This window comes from Heptranchias perlo, chromosome 13, assembly GCF_035084215.1.
Source record: "Heptranchias perlo isolate sHepPer1 chromosome 13, sHepPer1.hap1, whole genome shotgun sequence".
Classification (NCBI taxonomy): domain Eukaryota; kingdom Metazoa; phylum Chordata; class Chondrichthyes; order Hexanchiformes; family Hexanchidae; genus Heptranchias; species Heptranchias perlo.
This window is the reverse complement of record NC_090337.1, coordinates 27,449,002-27,468,464: the sequence shown is the minus strand read 5'-3', so window position 1 is coordinate 27,468,464 and position 19,463 is coordinate 27,449,002. Positions and strand designations below refer to the sequence as shown.

The 19,463-nt window shown below is 39.5% G+C and overlaps 2 protein-coding genes across 4 annotated transcripts in view; one reads left to right on the top strand and one right to left on the bottom strand.

The window, feature by feature from the left end:
• mccc1 (methylcrotonyl-CoA carboxylase subunit) overlaps positions 1 to 3,431 on the top strand; it is a 45,828-nt gene extending 42,397 nt beyond the window's left edge. For both annotated transcript variants that reach the window (XM_067995219.1, XM_067995220.1), the window contains one exon: positions 2,001 to 3,431. In XM_067995219.1, the coding sequence (XP_067851320.1) occupies positions 2,001 to 2,117 (117 nt within the window). In that variant the 3' untranslated portion in view covers positions 2,118 to 3,431. The remainder of the gene's footprint in view (positions 1 to 2,000) is intronic.
• Positions 3,432 to 7,899: 4,468 nt separating this feature from the next.
• The window catches only part of LOC137331432 (uncharacterized), a 33,460-nt gene continuing 21,896 nt past the window's right edge, over positions 7,900 to 19,463 (bottom strand). For both annotated transcript variants that reach the window (XM_067995217.1, XM_067995218.1), the window contains one exon: positions 7,900 to 17,828. In XM_067995217.1, coding sequence (XP_067851318.1) covers positions 15,467 to 17,828 — 2,362 coding nt within the window. In that variant the 3' untranslated portion in view covers positions 7,900 to 15,466. The remainder of the gene's footprint in view (positions 17,829 to 19,463) is intronic.

Genomic DNA, 19,463 nt, shown 5'->3' with positions numbered 1-19,463 from the left:
CCTGCCAGTATCAACCTGTAAGCAAACTCTCTTGTAGAATCTTACTCTTTGTCCAGACAAAATATTGCCTCCCAATCTTTGTGCCCAAACTGTCTTTACCTTCCAGCATGCTGAAATGTATTATTACAAGTCTGAAGGTGTATAATTAGACTACAACTCCCCATATGAATAGCAGGGACTCTTAACAATCAGAGCTCAACAGGCCAGATCAAGAAAAAAAAAGAACTTGCTTTTCTGTAGAGCCTTTCATGGCATGGGGTCATCCCAAAGCACTTCACAGCCAATGAAGTACTTTTGAAGTATTGTCACCGTTGTAATGTAAGGAAACGCAGCAGTCAATTTGTGCATAGTGAGATCCCACAAACAGCAATTGAGATAAATGATCCGATAATTTGTTTTAATGATGTTGGATGAGGGATAAATATTGGCCAGGACACCGGAGAACTCCCTTGATCATCATCAAATAGTGCCATAGGATCTTTTACGTCTACCTGATAGGGCAGACGGTGCCTCAATTTAATTTCTCACCTGAAAGTGCAGCATTCCCTCAGTACTGTACGGAAGCGTCAGTCTAGATTATGTGCTTAAGTCTCTGGAGTGGAGCTTGAACCCATGGCCTGCTGACTCAGAGGCAAGGATGCTACCACTGAGACAAGGCTGCCACTTAAGAGAAGCTTTACCCTTATTAATAGATCTTTTTCAAAGAAAGCTGAAACTAAAAGATGTAAATCCCTTTCTTTAAAAGAACATTTTGATTGGCATTTTTCTCCCTTTCCATTTGTGATGACTATTTTTGTTTAGGGAGTGAATGCCAATGACATATGAGAAATACACTGGGAGGTGTTATTGAGCATGACTATGTAAGAAAGCTAAATCAGCATACACATAGTTTAATCATGAGTTCACTGAAGCATCCTGGGTTAATGACAGCATCTAGTTGTTTCACATCTGTGGGTTTAGTAAATTCTCCAAGCCAGTCCCCCAGTAATACCAGCACGGCTTGCAGTTTAAATAGAACTTTCTTTAAAAAAAATCAATAGAAAAAAAACAAAATTGAATTTATAATATGGTAACTAACAATTGCAGGATATTTCATCACCATGCAATGCTCTGTTTAAACAAATTAGTAATTCATCTTTCTGATACATGTTGCTGGCCAGATTATTAGTTACCTTTGGAGGAGCATCATTTACAAAACTTAAAAGTTCACTATGTTAAATATTTTTGACTGGTATGATAAATAATATGGACAAGTGAAAATTACTGCATACAGGAAGAAAATAGGTGACGATGTACTTGTGGTGTCAAAATAGATATGGATTAAATTGAGATCAATCTAGGGCTCTTCGTAGACTTTGCACTTAACATGTCCAACCACTGCAGAGCAGCAGTTAAAGCAAATAGAATGCTAAACTATATAACCAAAACAGTAGAGTACAAGTCTGAAGAAGTCACTGTCAACCTGTGTATAGGCAGTAGTCCGATCACACCTTGACGACTGTGTCCAGTTCTAGTCACCAAGACACAAAGGAGACATGTAAATGCTGGAAGAATTTCAGACAAGAGCCATGAGGCTGATCACTAGGAAAGATGGGAGAAATTTGGACTTTATAGTCTTGAGAGGAGTTGATTGCGAGATGATCTTATAAGATAGTAAAGAGTATGGAAAAGGTAAATCCATAATACTACTTCAGGCCAAATTGCGAGAGTAAGTCAAGGGGCCACAGGTCCAAACTAGTAAATAGCAAATTTAGGGCTGATGCCAGAAGGTCATTATTTACACAAAATGTACGCAATACCTGGATGGATTTCCAAATAGAGTAGTGGAGGTAAAAATCCTGGAATCAGTTATATAAAAAAACCTCAAAGGGTACAATGGGGGAGAGTAGGGTCCATCTGGATGGACGAACTAAGATTGGCTGAATGGCCTTCCTCATCCATATTCATCTTGTGAACTTTAGAGAATGCCAAAATCTGAGTTCTTTCCATTTCTTTTGCAGCATACGATAAAAGCCCCAAAGGCTGGCGTGATTGAGAAAGTACTGTACAAAGAGGGCTCCCAAGCTAACCGACATGCTGCACTGGTAAAATTTGTGGAGGAAGAAAATTCAAAATGAATTCAACTCAGTTTATTTTGGTCAAATGTACACAAAGACTGAGATTTAAGAATACCTTATTTTTCATGTGACTATTGAATGAATTTAGGTGATCTTATTCCATATAAACTATTTGGACCACTTACTAAAAGGAAGTATTTATGTCTACACTTGGATCAGTCTTTTACAATACTGAAAGTGCAACAATAAATAGCATTTGTGTGCTGAACAGAGATTGAGCTATTAATTTTGATCATAAAGTTACCTGCTTCAGTGAATAAATGTGCTTTATGCCCTCCAGACAGAATCTCAATTACCTGGGAAAAATTGTGTTACATTTCATTAACGTGACAGCTACCGTAAATCCTGGAGGGAAGAATATTTATTTAGATTTTATCCATTTTATTGAATAGTTGTTGATGTGTCGCAATTCAGTATTTTTGACATTTTGCCCTATAAGAATCTTGGTTTTTTTTTATATTAAAATGTTACGATTAAGTTAAATTTAAAATCTCCCTCTGCAGGCTAAAGCAAGGGGGGAGAACCTGTATTAAAGCTGGTTTTTGGGATGTTGCTTCCTACATACCACTTTGACTTGAGACAATTGGGGTCGTTGTCATCTTCACTGTATAGGCAGTAAACTGCTGGGGCGGACTGCTGGTCCATTATAGAATCTGCTCGGTTTTTATTTCCATTGGTTTGCTGCCCAAAGAGTAAAGACAAAAAATATCCCCAATGAGTCATGTTCTCATTGAATGAGCTTTGATGCTCTTATTCCATAGAAACTAATTGGACCACTTACTAAAAGGATGTTTTTATGTTATTAACTCATCCTGCAATGGAGATTAGTTGATTAACCAGATGTGGCTTATTTCATGTGGGCCATTCAGACTCATTATGTAGAGATAGTCCTATGGAACGGCAAGACATAATTTCTATGGAATGTTCACCTGAGAGGGTGGTGTAACTTGTTTGATTGGCAGCCCTATAGGCCAAACCCCAGATAAAAGATCAGAAGTCAGGCTGCTGATTTCCTATGTAGCCAAGAATTAAAGAGGCAAATGTAAGAGTCTGGAGAGGCAAGCTGGTAAAGGGAGATAACACTAGAGGGACACTTTAGAAGAATAAGGCCAACCAGTCAGAGAAAAAATATTCGTTCAAAGTGTGTGTTCTAGTCAGCTAACAGAGACAGCATGGTGTTCTTTGTTGTCTTATGTGCTATGGCCAGCATTACAGAATAAGTTAAGAATCAGGATTTAATACTCCACTTGTAATATTTAATACAGCCATATATAATATTTAAAATAAAGTCAGCTGCTTGATTTTTTTTCCCCATTGGCCTTGTCTTACTAAAATATTAATCGTTCCACTCTTTGGAAAGACAGCAGTGCACATGGAAGCACATGCAAGATTAGAGTTGCTGGTTCATTTAATACAAGACTTCATTGTTATGGTCTCACATGACTAGATATTGAGCAGTAATGGTAAACTACTGATCGTAGATGGTACAAGATCTGCTTGCGGGAGAGACTGGTAATGCTGAATCTGACACAATATCTAGAGCAAACTCAAAATTTGTAACAACTTGTCATAACGTTTCTGTAAATATTGTTCCTGTCCAGCAATCTAGTGGCATAACAAATAGTGTGTAGTGCTATTTTTGGTTACTGTTTAAATCTCTAGTGTATGGCCACTTGGAGCCTTTGGGATAATGTCGAGTCTTCATTGTTTATATCTTTGTTTAAACAATTACGAGACAGCTTAAAAAAAATCAGGTGTTGTGCCTCAATTTGTGCAGCTATTCTCATATGGTGCCCAAGTAGCTAAAGCAGTGAACAGAAGGAAAGATGATTCTTCACATGGAGTGGGAGAAAAATGAGCAACTGTTTAGGATGGCATTGGGAGATACTTGGAGGATGTCACATCATGGCAAGGAAAAGTGAGCTGGCACAAGTGATCTAAAAATGGGAATAATTATAATTGTAAAGCCCATGTGTCATTAGAGTTTCCTAATCCAGAAATTCCTGTTATGAAAACTCATCATGTTTATTTTATGCATACGCAGCAGCCATTGCTAATGAATAGATTGAGTTCACAAAAATTTTTACAGATTATTTAAAAATTTATATAACTTAATGCTTTCTAAAGCGATGCAACAAAACTAGCTAATAGCCTAGATTAGATTAGATTAGACTTTTAGATTAGTGCTGTTATAAAGCATCCATTGATAACTATTTTTGTGTTAAATTGCTTAACTTTTTCTTTGTATCTTTTTTTTTTGTCTTGCCAGTTTTTTCCACCAATTCCCTCCCCATCCCCTCTACTCCTGCAGACATTGACTCTTTGCTGGGGTAAGATTCTCCAGAGCCCGGCCACACTCCAACGCTTCATCATTATTTATGTGAGAGTCTTGACGGTGTTGAAACCAATCAAGTCTGATCCTATTCCTATTCAGCATCCACAAAAATGCTTCCAGCTGGATGGCCATTAGCAGTGCAAACCATGGCTGATTTTTTTTCCCCTCTCCCCCACTTCATGATCCAGGGCACTAAGACTAATTTATAAGTTTCTAAGGCCACCCTATCTAAGATCAGCTAACTAAGCATAGCCCAGGGAATGATCCTAGTCTGTATACATCTTAGCTACTCACTAGATAAAATTTGATGAACAATTGATGGAACCCCACCGTAATTATTTTTATTGGAGAAACTGGATGTTGTGATTTTTGTTTTAAATTACAAAAAAAATCTTCATGCAGCCAGATCATACTAGACTATTTGAGTTCAGATACATTTTTAGGGAATATTTTTATTTAGTTGTAAAGTGAATTTTTTTCATGTAAACAAGAAATATTCCAATATGGGTAAAATAGCATTTTTTTCAGTTGTGTCTCTAATGTGGAATTAATTAACATTGGAACAAAGCTTGCATCATTTGCCTGATACCAAGATCAACACAGCAACTGCTGTGGCATGACAGTCACAACTAGAGGTAGTGACTTCAGAAGAAAATGGCCATGTGTCAGAACAGGTGGTTCAAAGCTGGATTTTTATCTTTTGAACCTGGACCCAATGTTCTAAACTAAGACTGCAAGACTGTTTGAGCTCGACAGGAACTCTTTGTTCCCTGTAACTTGTAATAAGGTAATAATAATTTTTAAGTGTGAGAGGACTGTGTTATGCTGTATTTAAGAAAATGACTAATCATGGGAAAAAATTTCCAAGCTATAAACACTTTAAGTTTGGCTTTAAAATCAGAGATGCCCATATTGCATGTGGCCTATGGTCCATATGTAGCCAGCAAGCCCTGGTTATCCACCCCACAATTCCATGTTAATATCTCTATTGTAAACAGATTCTTTGCTGCTCTGATATGAATCACCCCCCCCCCCACCCCCAGAAAGAGGCTAAGAAACTGTCTGACTCTACCAGCAAAATAAACAAAAGTGCTGATTGGACAAAGACATCAGGCAATCACCTGAGCTTGACCTGGACAATCTTCCACTTGGTGCCTTGCTCTGCTCTGAAATTCCATCTTTTACTGTACTTATAGAATTGTACAGCACAGAAGGAGGCCATTCAGTCCATCATGCCTGTGCCAGGTCTATGCAAGAGCTATCCAATTAGTCCCACTCCCCTGCTCTTTTCCCATAGCCCTGCAAATGTTTCCTTTTTCAAATGTACAATTCCCTTTTGAAAGTTACTATTGAATATGTTTTCACCACCCTTTCAGGCAATGCATTCCCGATCATCATAACTCACTGCGTTAAAAAAAAATCCTCCTCATCTTCCCCCGTGGCTTTTTTGCCAATTATTTTAAATCTGTGTCCTCTGGTTACTACCCCTTCTGCCAGTGGAAACATTTTCTCCCTATATCAAAACCTCTCATAATTTTGAACACCTGTATTAAATCTCCCCTTAATCTTCTGTGCTCTAAGGAGAACAATCCCATCTTCCCCAATCTCTCCACATAACTGAAGTCCCTCATCCTTGGGATTATTCTGGTAAATCTCATCTGGATCTAAACTTCAAGTTTTTTTGTACATAGATTTAAAACAGTATTTTCTGTATTGCTTTTCTGTTCTGATGGAGCTGAGAATAAACTCCAGTGAATGTTATTTTCAGGGATCTGGCAACTCTCACAGTGTTTTCCCATCACTTAATCAGTAAGTGATGTAATATGCAGTTATTTTAATTTTTGCACTTTCAGTGATCAACAAAAATGAGGTTCCACTTAAGTATTCCTTGATTTTGGCATTTTGTATAATAATTGTTCATATATGACCTGTGGGTCTCCATCGTAAGTAACTAAGTAGCCCCACTGTGACAATGGCTTGGGATTTCTGCCTCTATGCTTATCGGCCTGCGATTATCGGCCCATTAAAATTAATGGATGAAAAATTGAGTGCTGGTGCGCACAAAGGAGAAAACCCCAGTCAAGAAGTTTGGATATCACTGCTCTAAATGTTTCAATTTATATCTCTGTGACCAAAGTACACTCATCTTCATCTACTCGCATTCTGTCTGGGCCATCCTGCGGTTATTCTATTGTATCCCAAAGGGTAATCTGCAACTTCACCAATATGGGACCATCCTGCCATTCCATCTGCAGTGCCTTGGAGAAGGCTTCAAGTGTTGTCACAATGGTGATCTGGAAAGGATATCAGCTCTTGATGATGGATTCATCAAATCCTTTGGTGCCCTTCAAGCAAAATTCCAACGCCACTTTCAGATTCTTACAAATGAAGCACTGGTTGACCAGGTAGACCAGAGTGGCGCGCCAACTGACAAAGTCTTAACTAAACCAATTTCCATGTGCCCAGAAAATATTCATCAGCAAAAATAGTTGCAGAGAGACGCACGGAACAAAGTCTACCTGACGACAGTTTGGATCCTAATTGTGAAGAAACGATCATGGCATTACTGGGTGTATATATAAATTAAAATTAAAAATGTGTAATTGTTCTCATACTCCTGTTTCTCAAAGACTGAGACATACATATTTCCTTCAAAATTGCTATAGTAAATTAAACCTTGTCAACATTGTATACCAGCATATGAAAGAAATCACCAGTTTGCCTTTAGTCGAGTTTTTCTGCTGCAACCTCTGTGAGCTATTTAAATAAAAAGTTTTTCATCCAAGGACAAAAACAGGCACTTCAGCATTTTAAATTATCCTCCACAGGTCCTAGAGCAATATGCATACATGAATATTCGTGTTTTTGGCTCTGTTCCACTTGCTTTACTATTCAGTAGTGTTGCATTTTCTGCAGTGCACTTGAAACTTAATGACTGTATAATCGCTACATAATTTGGTGATTGGATCAAGGCAGTATAAATAGCACAGGCACATTTGGAATTTTTTTTAGCAGCTTTTGTTGACGCCAACCTCAAGTATTTAAGGATCAATGTGTAAGTGTTAGTCCTACATTCCATTTCAGGCATCCACGATCAGCGATAGGCATTCCCATATCAAGTATAGCAGTTAGGTACAGAATTTAGCTACCTCAGTACACTCATGCACCATGCTGTCTACGAAGTTGATTGAGACTGCCAAAATCCAGGAACTTACAACAAGCACAGAGAAGAGATTTTTAATCTATCAATCTGAGCTGATTTTGTACCCAGATGTGAAAACCTATTGTCTAACCCATTGTGTTGCCAACCCCATTGACATTCTCTTAGGTCAGGTCTGCATTTTTCTAAAATGCACTTTAGTAATGAGGCAATGTAGACAGCAAAACTAACCAGATTGGGATACAAATAACTTTGTCGGTCTCATAAAAGAAACTGCAACAAGTAAATGAGTACCAACACAAATTGCTCTTTACTACAGGAAAAACATTGCAAATCTTACAATAGGAGATAAAATGCATGAGCTAAATCAGAAATGAAAATGGGAAACGCTGGAAATACACAGTGGGTTGATCAACACTTGTGAAGAAAAAAGCCAGGTTAATATTTCAGGCATCGACCCTTAGTAAGAACTTTATCTCACAATTGGGTGGCTATGTTAATAAAGGAAGGAATCACTGTAATACAGAGAAATGATATTGGGACAAAGGATCAGGATAATGAAACAGTTTGGGTAGAAATAAGGAATATTAAGGGGAAAAAAACACTAGTGGGCGTAGTATATAGGCCTCCTAATAGTTGCAACTCTGCTGGAAGAAGTATTAATCAGGAAATAGTCGGGGCATGTAATAAGGGAACAGCTATAATTATGGGGGATTTTAACTATCATATTAACTGGACAAATCAAATTGGGCAGGGCAGCCTTGAGGAAGAGTTTATTGAGTGTATTAGGGATGGATTTCTTGAGCAGTATGTAACTGATCCTACAAGGGGGCAAGCAACCTTGGACCTGGTCCTGTGTAATGAGCCAGGATTAATTAATAATGTCCTAGTTAAGGATCCCCTTGGAATGAGTGACCATAACATGGTTACATTCCATATCCAATTAGAGGGTGAGAAGGTTAGTTCTCAAACAAGCATACTGAGCTTGAATAAAGGAGACTATGATGGTATGAGGGCGGAATAGATTAAAGTGGACTGGGAAAATAGATTAAAGGGTAAGATGGTACATGAGCAGTGGTGATCATTTAAGGAGTTATTTTACAACTTTCAAAACAAATATATTCCACTGAGGAAAAAAGGGTGTAAAAGAAATGACAGCCATCCGTGGCTAAGTAAAGAAATTAAGGACATATAAGGTAGCCAAACTTAGTGGGAGGATAGAAGATTGGGAAGTCTTCAAAAGACAGCAAAAAGTAACTAAAGGATTGATTAAGAAAGGGAAGATAGATTATGAAAATAAATTAGCAAAAAATATAAAAACAGATAGCAAGAGTTTCTATCATTATATAAAAAGAAAAAGGGTGGCTAAGGCAAACGTAGGTCCCTTAGAGGATGAGACCGGGAAATTAATGGTGGGAAACATGGAGATGGCAAAAATGCTGAACAAATATTTTATTTCAGTCTTTACGGTAGAGGACACGAATATCCCAACACTGGACAAACAGGGGGCTCTAGGGGGGGAGGAGCTAAATACGACTAAAATCACTAAGGAATTGGTACTTAGTAAATTAATGGGACTCAAGGCTGATAAATCCCCTGGACCTGATGGCTTACATCCTAGGGTCTTGAGGGAAGTGGCAGTGGGGATTGTGGATGCTTTGGTAATAATTTTCCAAAATTCTCTGGACTCGGCAAAGGTCCTGGCAGATTGGAAAACTGCTAATGTAACACCCTTATTTAAAAAGGGTAGTAGGCAGAAGGCTGGAAATTATAGACTAGTTAGCTTAACATCTGTGGTGGGTAAAATTTTGGAGTCTATTATTAAGGAGACAGTAGCAGAACATTTGGATAAACATAATTTAATAGGACAAAGTCAGCATGGCTTTACGAAGGGGAAGTCATGTCTGACAAATTTGCTTGAGTTCTTTGAGGACATAACATACAGGGTGGATAAAGGGGAACCAGTGGACGTAGTGTATTTAGACTTCCAGAAGGCATTCGACAAGGTGCCACATAAAAGATTATTGCTCAAGATAAAGAATCACGGGATTGGGGGTAATATTCTGGCATGGGTGGAGGATTGGTTATCTAACAGGAAGCAGAGAGTTGGGATAAATGGTTCATTCTCGGACTGGCAACCAGTAGCCAGTGGTGTTCCGCAGGGGTCGGTGCTGGGTCCCCAACTCTTTACAATCTATATTAACGATTTGGAGGAGGGGACCGAGTGTAACATATCAAAGTTTGCAGATGATACAAAGATGGGAGGGAAAGTAGAGAGTGAGGAGGACATAAAAAACCTGCAGGGGGATATAGACAGGCTGGGTGAGTGGGTGGAGATTTGGCAGATGCAATACAATATTGGAAAATGTGAGGTTATGCACTTTGGCAGGAAAAACCAGAGAGCAAGTTATTATCTTGATGGCAAGAGACTGGAAAGTACTGCAGTACAAAGGGATCTGGGGGTCCTAGTGCAAGAAAATCAAAAAGTTAGTATGCAGGTGCAGCAGGTGATCAAGAAGGCCAACGGAATGTTGGCTTTTATTGCTAGGGGGCTAGAATTTAAAAACAGGGAGGTATTGCTGCAGTTATATAAGGTATTGGTGAGACCGCACCTGGAATACTGCATACAGTTTTGGTCTCCATACTTAAGAAAAGACATACTTGCTCTCGAGGCAGTACAAAGAAGGTTCACTCGGTTAATCCCGGGGATGAGGGGGCGGACATATGAGAAGAGGTTGAGTAGATTGGGACTCTACTCATTGGAGTTCAGAAGAATGAGAGGCGATCTTATTGAAACATATAAGATTGTGAAGGGGCTTGATCGGGTGGATGCGGTAAGGATGTTCCCAAGGATGGGTGAAACTAGAACTAGGGGGCATAATCTTAGTATAAGGGGCTGCTCTTTCAAAACTGAGATGAGGGGAAACTTCTTCACTCAGAGGGTGGTAGGTCTGTGGAATTTGCTGCCCCAGGAAGCTGTGGAAGCTACATCATTGAATAAATTCAAAGCAGAAATAGACAGTTTCCTAGAAGTAAAGGGAATTAGGGGTTACGGGGAGCGAGCAGGAAATTGGACATGAATTTAGATTTGAGGTTAGGATCAGATCAGCCATGATCTTATTGAATGGCGGAGCAGGCTCGAAGGGCCGATTGGCCTACTCCTGCTCCTATTTCTTATGTTCTTAATTAGATCCTTTTGCCACTTTTCTATTTATTTGAGCTTAATCAGCCATTGCAAGGTAAGGAATATATGTTCATTTTTACAAATATCAAAATTTAAAACAAACACCTTCGTAATTAATCACAATTTTAAAAATGTTTTAAAAGGTCTTCCAAATACCAACTTATGATATCACTCTACAAAATGGGATGAAATGTGAGATAAACAAAGTGATATTTTTACACAGTTCCTTTTTCTAGCTGTAATTTTGCCACTGCTACAAATCATGACTTTAGATGCTGTTCTCGGGTTGATGAGAGCAAAGTGTTGTAGGTGTGGTCTACTCATGCAACATCCTCTGCTTGTTGCATTGATGATTGTATTTCAGGAACTTGTGTTTTTAGGTTGCTTCTAGCTAATGCAAGGTCACTTCAGAAAAATTATCAATGAAGTGCCTATACAACAACACCACCTTGCATTTACATAGCGCCTAATGTAGAAAAAACATCCCAAGCTGCTTCACAGGAGCATAATCAGACAAAAATTGACACTGAGCCAAAGAAGGGGATATTAGATGGGGTGACTGATATCTTGGTCATAGAGGTAGGTATTAAGGATGAGAGGCGGAGAGGTTTAGGGAGGGAATTCCAGGACAGATAGATGAAGGCACGGCTGCTGACTATAGGACGAAGTGAGTGGCGGATACATGAGAGGCAAGAGTTGGCGGAATGCAGAGTTCTTGGAAGGTTGTAGGGCTGCAGGAGGTTAAAGAAAAATGGATTTGAACACGAGGATGAGAATTTTAAATAGGAGGCATTGGGGGAGCGGGAATCAATGTAGGTCAGCGAGCTAAGTCCTAGTTGAACAGGACTTTGTGCAGGTTAGAATACAGGCAGCAGAGTTTTGGATGAGTTCAAGTTTATGGAGGGTGAAGGACGGGAGGCCGCCCTGGAAGGCATTGGAATAGTCAAGTTTGGAGGTGACAAAGGCATGAATGAGGGTTTCAGAACCTCAGCGGGGATGGAGACAGGTGATGTTACGGAGGTGGAAGTATGCTGTCTTTGGGATGGAAGGGATATGAGGTCAGAAGCTCAACTCGGGATCAAATAGACATTGAGGTTGCAAGCTGTCCAACCTAAGACTGGTTGAGGAGGGATGGAATCGGAGGCAAGGGTATAGAGTTTGTGGTGGTGGCCAAAGACGATGACTTTGGTCTTCCCTATGTTTAACTGGAGGAAATTGCGGCTCATCCAGGACTGGATGTCGGACAAGGAGGCTAACAACACAGGCAGTGAGGGGGTTGAGAGAGATATCAGGGAGATAGACCTGGATATTGTCCATGTGCATGTACAGCCTGACGCCACATTTTTGGATGATGTCGCTGAGGGACAGTCTGTAGATGAGGAAGAGTAGGGGGCCACGGATAGATCCTTAGGAGACTCGAAAGGCAACAGTACGGAGACAGGAAGAGAAGCCATTGCTGAAGATGCTCTGGCTACGACTGAATATGTAAGAGTGGAACCAAGCGAGGGCAATCCCATTAGAGATGGTTCACTAGGTTGATTCCGGGTATGGAAGGGTTGTCTTATGAGGAAAGATTGAACAGGTTGGGTCTATACTCATTGGAGTTTAGAAGAATGAGAGGAGATCTTATTGAAACATACAAGATTCTGAGGGGACTCGATAGGGTAGATGCTGAGAGGATGTTACCCCTCATGGGGGAATCTAAAACTAGGGGGCATAGTCTCAGAATAAGGGATCGCCCGTTTAAGATGGAAATGAGGAGGAATTTCTTCTCCCAGAGGGTCGTGAATCTTTGGAATTCTTTACCACAAAAGCTGTGGAGGCTGAATCATTGAAAACATTCAATGCTGAGTTAGACAAACTCTTGATCAGCAAGGGAGTCAAAGGATATGAGGAAAAGGCGGGAAAGTGGAGTTGAGATAAAAATCAGATCAGCCATGATCTCATTGAATGGTCTTATGGTCACTCAGCTGGACAATGGAAGAAAGGTTGGTGTGGTCAACTGTGCCTAAGGCTGCAGAGAGGTAATAGTGGAGTAGTGCACCATGGTACTTTGAGTAGGGCCGTTTCAGGGCTGTGACAGGGGCGGAAACCCGATTGGTGAGATTCAAACATGAAGTTCAAGGACTTTGGAAAGGAAAGTTAAAGATGGGGGCAGTAGTTTCCAAGAACAGTGGAGTTGAGAGTGGGTTTTCTGAGGAGGATGATGATGACAGTGGTTTTGAAAGGGATGGGGAGAGTACCTGAGGAGAGAGAATCATTTATGATGTCAGCTGGTATGGGGCCCAGGAAAGAAAGTTGGGTGGTCAGCAGTTTACTGGGAATGGGATCGAGAGAGAAACAAGATGAGCTTGGAGAGGACAAGGGGAGAGTGGAAAGAACTACTGAAAGACACGGATCCAGGGCTAGTGAAGGGAGGATCCTCGTTTGGACACAAGTTTGACTTGGTCGACAAGGGGAAGAGGGGGATGCAGCAGAAGCAGCTCAACAGAGAGTCTCAATCTTAGTGACAAAGAAGTCCATGTGCTCCTCACCATTGTTAGAGGTGAGAGTGGAAGGGGGCAGGGGAGAGGGAATTAAGAAGATGGTTGGTAGTTGGAGTCGAGATCATTGAACTGTGGGAGTCAGACTAAGCCAACAGTGCAGTTAACACAGGGGGGTAAGTTAAGAGAATTTATGGGACTGTTGGGTATAACTAAGAGCTGGTTGCTTGTGCTGATCGACTAAGGACAAGGAAGTGTCTACCAGATAGCTTTTTTTTTGTATCTGTCCCGTTATTTTTTTTTAACCTCTTTTTTTAACCACAGCCAATCACAAGATAAAAATTCAAAATGCCAATTTTTAGAAGATCCCATGTCTGGAATTTGACATGCTCACATTTTATAAGAATCAGAATTTAATCGGTCACTTAACCTCAATAACTCCAATTTTAATTCAGCAATCTCAGAATTAAACACAAGACAAAACAAATATATAAACACGTAAGACGCAGTGCAGTCTGGTTCTATAGTTTTATCAGTTCGTTATGAAATGTCCTTTGTATTCCCAGACTGTAAGCCAGTTCTGGAATGTACAAACTCAACACTTTTAACTGTCTTTCCCACAGTCACAGAATCCATTTTGTTTAATAGTGTCCATTTTGTTTAATAGTCAAGCGTTATATTTAAGCCTTTAATTAAGGTTAGTCTAATCTACACAAAGCGCATTTCAGTGTGGTTTTAGGGTAAATACCACTGTCGTGTACCCATTAGTCACTTCATCGTTGCCTTTAATTCAACAGTCCAAAATCCACGCTAACAGAAGTAGAGAAAAAAGCTGGGGGGTTTCTTTGTTTTCCAGGATGATCCTGGAGTAATGGATGGTTTTGGTGGAGGAGAGCAAGGCCTGATGGAGTCCAGCAAGATCTAGCGATGAATGGCAAAATCAGTTGTGTGCCAGGTATGTTCCAGTCTGCCTCCCTTAAACTTGAGGGAGTGAAGAGGGGAATCATAACAGGGATGCATTCGATGCCAGGGTGAGATAGATTAAGGGTATGTTATATATTGGTGCTTATTTTCGCATGTACTTAGTTCTGCTATTAATAATTTGTATTTGCATTTGTGAGCTCTTTTGATACAATGAAGTTGATTTTAGTTTCTGTGTAGTTGTATAATTGTATGGTAATTTGTGCTGTATTTTTATCCTTTATTAAGTTTAGAACAAAAAATGTAAGATTTAAACCTTGTTACTTTATATATTATGGAAATAGGGACATTATTGACTTTCAATAAGAAACTGGAACCTGGCATCATATATTCTGTATTTGACTGCACCAGCATTTAAGTGTGGAATAACTTGTGATTGATAAACAGTACAAATAAATGATAATTGTTGCACATTATTGCCAAAAAAAATAATTTGTCTAAATGTGTGGGCCACTTCTATGCTAATAATTATTAGTGCAATGCTAAGAGTTTATGGGTTTATATTTTTACACACCTTGTGCCACTTTCTTCTGCATCATGGTATGAATATGTTAATGATGTTATTATGTTACTTCTGTTAATCAGTTACTATTTTTCTAATCCAAGTTAAGAAGCTATGGATGCGGACAGCATGAGTAGTAGCAGGAATTATTTTCCTTGATTATTACTGCTTGCAAATCATATATTTGGGAGGAGGAGAAAAGACTGTTGTTAAATTAATTTTTAAAGTTGATCAATTTAGCATTAAGGTTATGGCACCAAAATGGTTGTCTTAAGGAAACATCAACTTCATGAAAAATAATTTGGCAAATCTCTGATTATAGAGGGAGAACAGCCTAACGGGTCATGTATCATTTTCATCTTAATGTGATCTGCAAATGACTGACATATTTATCTCCTGGTAATTTGTGGCATTGTGTCACGTCTGCACTCTTGAAAAGGCATTGGTTAAAAAAAAGTATGAAAGTAATGCTCCTTTAATGCTATCATTGGAATGAAGCCTTTGGGATCCAGCTGTGACTCATAAAACGCTTTAAAACATCCAAATAATGTTGCATAAATACAATTTTAGCACTGTTGCAAATCTAAGATTGAGTCCCTAATCCCAGTTTTTCCTGATATCACATCAATAGACTTTACTAAGATATTAGCTGACCTTCACATTCCAGAAATTACATCACCCTTTGTGCTGTAATCTGCCCATTTTTAGGGGAAATCAAAGCTTGTTGGCAGTGAAGAAAACTGTATAACATCAGTGGCCCTTATCAATACTCTACGGTTAGATTTTGAAACCACCGAAGAGTCAGCATAACTATATGCCTTGTATTTCCATGGTTTGCTTTTGTTAAAAGCTGTGTTGCCTGAACAATTGTTCTGTGGTGAGGCAGCACTCTCAGCATTGGTATCTTGATCAACAGCAGGAGGAGGTTCTTCTACAACTCTATGCTGTTTAGCTACTTTAACCGAATCCTTAGGTGGATTGAACATATCTTTGTGTTGACAGTCACCTTGTTTTATTTCTTGCAATTCATTGTCTGGCAGTGTCAGAATTTTAGTAGTGATAACAGACTGTAATTTTTGTGGAACTTCTTTTAGCTTTTGTTTTTCATATGAGTCGGTGAATGACTCAGGGCTTCTGGTTTGTGAAATTGTTGTTGCCTCTGTAATTTCCATTTGTGTTTTTAGAAGCTGTTCTTCTTGCACAACTGTGTGCTGTACAGCTGTGTTAACTGAGTTATTAGACTGATAGAGGATGTATTTGTGCTGATTATCATCCTGTTCCTTTTCTTTTGATTCATTGCCTGGGAGCATTTGAATTTTAGTGGAGATAGCAGGCTTTGATTTTTGTGGAATTCTCTTCAGCTTTTGCTTTTCACATGAGTCGGTGAATGACTGCAAGTTTCTGGTTTGTAAAATAGCTGTTTTTTCTGTATTTTCCTTCTGTATCTGTAGAGGTGGTTCTTGTAGTACAAGCATATGCTGTGTAGCTGTGTTGACTAATTCCCTAGTATAATTTAGGTGGTATTTCTTTTGAGAATCCTCCTCTTTCAGTTCTCGTAATTCATTGTGAGGCAGCATTAGGATTTTAAGAGGGGTCGCAGGCTCTGACTTTTGTGGAATTTCTTTTAAAGTTTGCTTTTCGCACAAGTTGATGAATGGTTCGGAGCTTTTTGTTTGTGAAATTGTTGTCTTTTCTGCATTTTCATTTAGTATTTGTAGAGGTTGTTCCTTTCGCACGACACTGTGCTGTACAACTGCATTAACCAAGTCTTTGGACTGATTGAGGGTGTATTTATTCTGATCATCATTTTGTTTTATTTCTTGCGATTCATTGATTGGCAGAGTTGGAATTTCAGGAGTGAGAGCACGTTCTGATTTTTGTGAAATTTCTTTTAGCATCTTACATGTGTCTGAGAGTAACTCTGGGCTAGTGGTTAGTGACATTGTTGTTTCCTCTGTATTTTCCTTCACTGTTTGTATTGGATTTTCCTCTGCGTTATTTTTCATAGAAAAAGAGTCTTCAATGCATTGTAATGAACAGTGCAGTCTAGCATTAGTCATAATATGGGGAAGGTCAATAATATTAGGCCTATTGGTCTCTCCTTTTAGAGGTGTCCCTGAGTCTTCATAATACTTGGGTATCTGGAAGTTGTTTTCATGGATATTGGTTGTATCAGAAGGAATTATTTCTGAAATAATGAATGAAGAGTTTGTAACTTTTTCTTGTAAAGGAAATTCCTGGTTTATATTTTCAGCAAAATTAACATTTTGTATACCATTTTCATCAACATCACTACTGGCCCTAGTTGATTTTGTGAATCTATTTTTAGTCTGATCACTTACTTGAGATTGTGTAGCTGGTCGTAACACTTCAGTGACCATTTGCTGTCCAAGAACAGCATCTTCCTTTTCACCAACTGTAGGCTCACATTTTCGTTGAACTACCAAATCAGTAGTTTTATGCATTTCGGTAAAGTTGGTGTGTCTGTTGTCTACTGTGGGAAATTTGGGAGTAACGCTATGAGCTGGTGGAGTAGCAGGACATGTGGCTATAGTATCATTTTCAGCAATTGGTTTTTCAAGAACAACGTCTTCCTTTTTACTATCTACAGGTTCACATTTTTGTTCAACTATCAAGTCAGTAAGAGTATGTGTTTCAGTAAACTTGGTGTCTCTTTTGTTCACTGTGGGAAAATTGTGTGCAATGCTCTGAGGATCTGCAGCAGTGTTGGACTGTTTTAAAACTGTTTTTTCCTTAGGCTCAGGAAGTTCTAGTTTCTCCAGTTTATTTCGAAGACTGATCTTTGTAAACCTTGACTGTAGGAGCTGAAATCTAGTTGGTCTAGGCTTTCCTTCAGTTTTAGATGTTTTCGCTTTTGTGCCGGCTTGTGCTGTAGCAAACATTTTTGTTAAGCATACGGACTTTTCGGTGCTTGTATTCTTTAACTTTTCCAGCTGAGCTATGTAATTGATCAGGTTGTTGATTTCATCTGTTGTGCGCTTGTTCACAAACATCCTGGCAATCTGACGCACGTCTATAGACTCATTTCCTTGAGTGTGATCTGTACTGAGACATAAAGATCAGCAACAAAATAAAAAGTTTGGAATTATAATCAGAAGAAGTCTATACTTTATGTAAGTTTTAAGTTTATATAATTAAAAGTCTTGCATTTAGCATACATCCACAATATCACACTTGAAAATGTGGCCCCAGAGGCATTATACCTCAAAGTATTGCACATACCTAGGGAAAAAGCTATGAGTTGCTCACATATCCATTTATCTCTTAAGTGAACACATCCAGCACATCTTCAGCAATGTAGCAGCGTCTTCTTCCATCTGTAAACTTACCTTACAGTTCCCCAAGGATCCAAAGCTGGGCCCCTCTTCCACATCTACATGCTTCCCTCAGTGACATGAACCACAGACAGGTTAAATCTCATGGGATCCAAGGTGAGGTAGCCAATTGGATACAAAATTGGCTTGACGACAGAAGACAGAGTGTGGTTGTAGAGGGTTGTTTTTCAAACTGGATGCCTGTGTCCAGCGGTGTGCCTCAGGGATCGGTGCTGGGTCCGCTGTTATTTGTTATTTATATTAATGATTTGGATGAGAATTTAGGAGGCATGGTTAGTAAGTTTGCAGATGACACCAAGATTGGTGGCATTGTGGACAGTGAAGAAGGTTATCTAGAATTGCAACGGGATCTTGATAAATTGGGCCAGTGGGCCGATGAATGGCAGATGGAGTTTAATTTAGATAAATGTGAGGTGATGCATTTTGGTAGATCGAATCGGGCCAGGACCTACTCCGTTAATGGTAGGGCGTTGGGGAGAGTTATAGAACAAAGAGATCTAGGAGTACAGATTCATAGCTCCTTGAAAGTGGAGTCACAGGTGGATAGGGTGGTGAAGAAGGCATTCGGCATGCTTGGTTTCATTGGTCAGAACATTGAATGCAGGAGTTGGGATGTCTTGTTGAAGTTGTACAGGGCATTGGTGAGGCCACACTTGGAGTACTGTGTACAGTTCTGGTCACCCTATTATAGAAAGGATATTATTAAACTAGAAAGAGTGCAGAAAAGATTTACTAGGATGCTACCGGGATGCTACCGGAGAGGTTAGACAGACTGGGACTTTTTTCCCTGGAGAGCAGGAGGTTAAGGGGTGATCTTATCGAAGTCTCTAAAATAATGAGGGGCATAGATAAGGTCGATAGTCAAAATCTTTTCCCAAAGGTAGGGGAGTCTATAACGAGGGGGCATAGATTTAAGGTGAGAGGGGAGAGATACAAAAGGGTCCAGAGGGGCAATTTTTTCACTCAAAGGGTGGTGAGTCTCTGGAACGAGCTGCCAGAGGCAGTAGTAGAGGCGGGTACAATTTTGTCTTTTAAAAAGCATTTGGACAGTTACATGGGTAAGATGGGTATAGAGGGATATGGGCCAAGTGCAGGCAATTGGGACTAGCTTAGTGGTATAAACTGGGCGACATGGACATGTTGGGCCGAAGGGCCTGTTTCCATGTTGTAACTTCTATGATTCTATGATTCTATGATATGCATGTTGAGACACCCAACTGTACTTTTTCACCACTTCCCTCAACCCTATGATCATCTTGGTGCTGGCAGACTTCCTGTCTGATATTAAGTGGATATGCCAGAATTTTCTCTGATTGAAATCGGGAAGACTGAGGCCGTAGTTTTT